At 55.4% G+C, this 3,356-nt stretch overlaps 1 protein-coding gene across 1 annotated transcript; it reads right to left on the bottom strand.

The window, feature by feature from the left end:
* Positions 1-1,603: 1,603 nt before the first annotated feature.
* Positions 1,604-2,876, bottom strand: LOC111534605 (gastric inhibitory polypeptide receptor; the record flags this gene model as incomplete). The annotated part of the gene is made up of 5 exons (XM_023201176.1): positions 1,604-1,742; positions 1,852-1,940; positions 2,067-2,136; positions 2,442-2,502; positions 2,717-2,876. Coding segments are annotated over 5 exons (519 nt in total), but the record flags the coding sequence as incomplete, so codon positions are not given.
* Positions 2,877-3,356: the final 480 nt, after the last annotated feature.

Raw genomic sequence — 3,356 nt, 5'->3', positions numbered from 1 at the left:
CTCTATCTCAAAAAAAAAAAAAAAAAAATTAGTCAGGTGTGATGGCTTGCTCCTGAACTCCCAGCTACTTAGGAGGCTGAGGCAGGAGGATTACTTCGGCCCAGGAGTCCAAGGCTGCAGTGAGCTAGGATCACACCCATGCACTCCAGCCTGGGCAACAACAGAGGGAGACCTCATCTCTAAAAAAATAAAAATAAATAAAACAGTAACCCCATCCCTCAGTGGACACTCCTCATCTCTTTTCTTGCTTCATTCTCTCTCTAGGCACATCTCACCATCTGACATTCTATATGCTTTACTTCTTTTTTGTTTGTTTGTGTATTTGTTGAGACATGGTCTCCCTCTGTGGCTAGGTTGGAGTGCAGTGGCACGATCTCGGCGCTCTGCAACCTCCACCCTCTGGGTTCAAGTGATTCTCCCACCTCAGCCTCCCGAGTAGCTGGGATTACAGGCGGCTGCCACCACACCTGGCTAATTTTTGTATTTTTTTAGTAGAGACGGGGTTTCACTATATTGGTCAGGCTGGTCTGGAACTCCTGACCTCAGGTGATCCGCCTGCCTTGGCCTCCCAAAAAGCTGGGATTACAGGTGTTAGCCACCACACCCAGCTAAATGCCCTACTTCTATAGTGTGTTTAGTGTGTCTTTCCCACCAGAGGATAGGGACCATTTGGTTCTTGGCTATATCCCTGTGATAAGCCTGGAGAAGTGCTTCGTATATATACATGCTCAGTAATTTTTTGCTGAATTTAATGAATGAACAGTCTTGTCCAGTGAGGCTGGTATTGTCCCCACTTTAGAGATGAGAAAACTGAGGCTGAATGATGTGAAGCAGGTTGGGGACTCAGGTAAATCAAGCAAGTGTAGGGTGGGCTTTCAATTTTGGAGTGAATCTTTCCTTAGATTCTGCACGTTGGCACTTCACTTACCTCTCCCTACCCTCAACCCTGAGGTGAAGGCCACACAGCTGGCAAACAGCTAGAAAGTGACAGAACCTGAATTTGGCCCCAGCTGTGTCCAGCCCCAAAGCCCTCACTCTTCACTAGCAGGCAGCACTGCTGGGGCTGCCAATCTCCTGTCCCGGTCCCTGCTGCTCCCCGCAGCCCAGGAAAGTCCTATCTCAGTATTTTGTATTGAATGAATGAACGGGCTGGACGCCATGGCTCACGCCTATAATCCCAGCACTTTGGGAGCCCGAGGCGGGTGGATTACCTGAGGTTAGGAGTTGGAGACCAGCCTGGCCAACATGGTGAAACCTCGTCTCTACTAAAAATACAAAATTAGCCAGCTGTGGTGGCACATTCCTGTAATCCCATCTACTCTGGAGGCTGAGGAAGAGAATCGCTTGAGCCCGGGAGTCAGAGGTTGCAGTGAACCGAGATCGCGCCACTGTACTTCAGCCTGGGCGACAGAGCGAGATTCCGTCTCAAAAAAAAAAAAAAAAAAAAAAAATGAATGAATGAATGAATGAATGAATGAAGGAACTAAATCTCATCTTCACACCCCATTCAGTGGCTGCACCAGAGAACGACTGCAGCTCTCCTGCCCCTCTGGGGAGGAGGCACTGGGTGGAAGGATGGAGCTCCTGCACCCTGCCTGAGCACCTGGAAGGAGCTGAGGAAGATCTCAAAGCCGAGCTTGGCGAAGCGCAGGGCGCCCTGGGCCTGTTCCTCGGTCACGGGAGCAAACACCACCTCGTGGACACCCAGCAGGGGCACCAGCGTCAGCGTGGAGCGAGCCAGCCTGGGGAGAGAGGGCAGCAGTGATCCCGCAGCTCTGGTTCCCCATCTCAGCCCTGGTTCCCCATCTCGCACCTGGCCCCTTCACCTCGGTCCTCACCGCATGCCCTCACCTCAGCCGGTAATCCCGGCAGCGCATTTGCCGTGTCCTCAGCTTGGCCAGGAGAATGCCAAGAATGCGGATAAAAATGAGGAAATTAATCTGTGGGGAGACATAAGGTCTGAGCCAGCCGCGATCCCATTCTGGAGGGGGAGGAGGAGGTGGCACCCCACTTCCCAGAATGGGAAATCCCTGAGGACGGCCTGGTGGAGGCGGGACCGATCCTACCAAGATGGTCATGAGGATGGGGGTCCGTATAATCCACCAAATGGCCTTGACTTCGTTGCGCTCCCAGCACCTGAGGAAGGCGGAGTAGAGCTAAGAGATAGAAAAACTCTAGACTCAACGATCACCAAATTCATTTGCTCTCTAGGCCCCGCCCACCGCACTTGAGACCACACACATTCTCTAAGGTCCCGCCCATTACGATCCAGGCCCCACTCCCTCCCCTTGCCGGTTGCCCTCGAACACAACCTTTCCCAGCTCCCCATTCCCCCAGCACCGAATAGCCTTCCGACCCTGCCCACGTTTCCATCACAACCCGCCCACGTCCCTCAAAGCCCCGCCCACCTCCCACGGCCCGCCCCAGACCCTGCAACTCACTGCGTGTTCTCGTACAGGTACCTGACGATCACCCAGGGAATGACGAAAAGCGCGGGGGCCCCTGTGCAGACCCCGACCCCGCCCCCCCACCCCGCCGCAGCTGTCAGTGCGCTCACGGGCCCCGCCAGGCCCAAGACCCGCGGAATTCCTCTGTCGGGGTGGGGGAGGCAGAAGCCTAGAGACGGGAGGAGACCCCCAGAGGCCAACCAGCAGGGCAGTTGGGGGAGCCGAGGAGAGGCGCGCTGGGTTGGGCGGGGGACGGGATTGGGGCTCACCCCAGCCGAGGAGCAGGTAGTAGCGGAAGTGGCCCTCCTTGGAGCCTCCCACGAGCACCAGGAGACTGTGCAAGTAGACGCCCTCCACCAGCAGCCACGTGTAGTTGGCACCCACGCAGTACTGGGTCACGATCTGGGCCGTGCGGCAGGCAGCGAGGGCCTAGGGAGTGGTCAGACCCATAGAGAGGTAGTCAACGCTGCCTGGGTGTCTCCGAACCTCCCCCAACTTTGATCGCCCTTCCACCCCATCTCTTGCCATCAAAGGTTCTTCCACTCTGTGTCCCCAGTGAATGGTATCTGTGATTGGTTTCTCTCACCCTATCCCTTTCCCTATATGGGCTCTCCCACTCTGAACCCCTTAACAATTGGTATCTGGTTGGGCACGGTGGCTCAGGCCTTGTAATCCCAGCACTTTCGGAGGCCGAAGTGGGCGGATCACCTGAAGTCAGGAGTTGGAGATCAGCCTGGCCAACGTGGTGAAACCCCATCTCTACTAAAAATACAAAAATTAGTCGGGCATGCTGGTGGGCGCCTGTAATCCCAGCTGCTACTTGGGAAGCTGAAGCAGGAGAATCGCTTGAACCCAGGAGGCGGAGGTTGTGGTGAGCCCACATTGCGCCACTGCACTCCAGCCTGGGCC

The sequence above is a fragment of the Piliocolobus tephrosceles genome, unplaced genomic scaffold (assembly GCF_002776525.5).
Source record: "Piliocolobus tephrosceles isolate RC106 unplaced genomic scaffold, ASM277652v3 unscaffolded_23280, whole genome shotgun sequence".
NCBI lineage: Eukaryota > Metazoa > Chordata > Mammalia > Primates > Cercopithecidae > Piliocolobus > Piliocolobus tephrosceles.
Note: the sequence above shows the minus strand (reverse complement) of the source record. Positions and strands in the feature narration are given on the sequence as shown.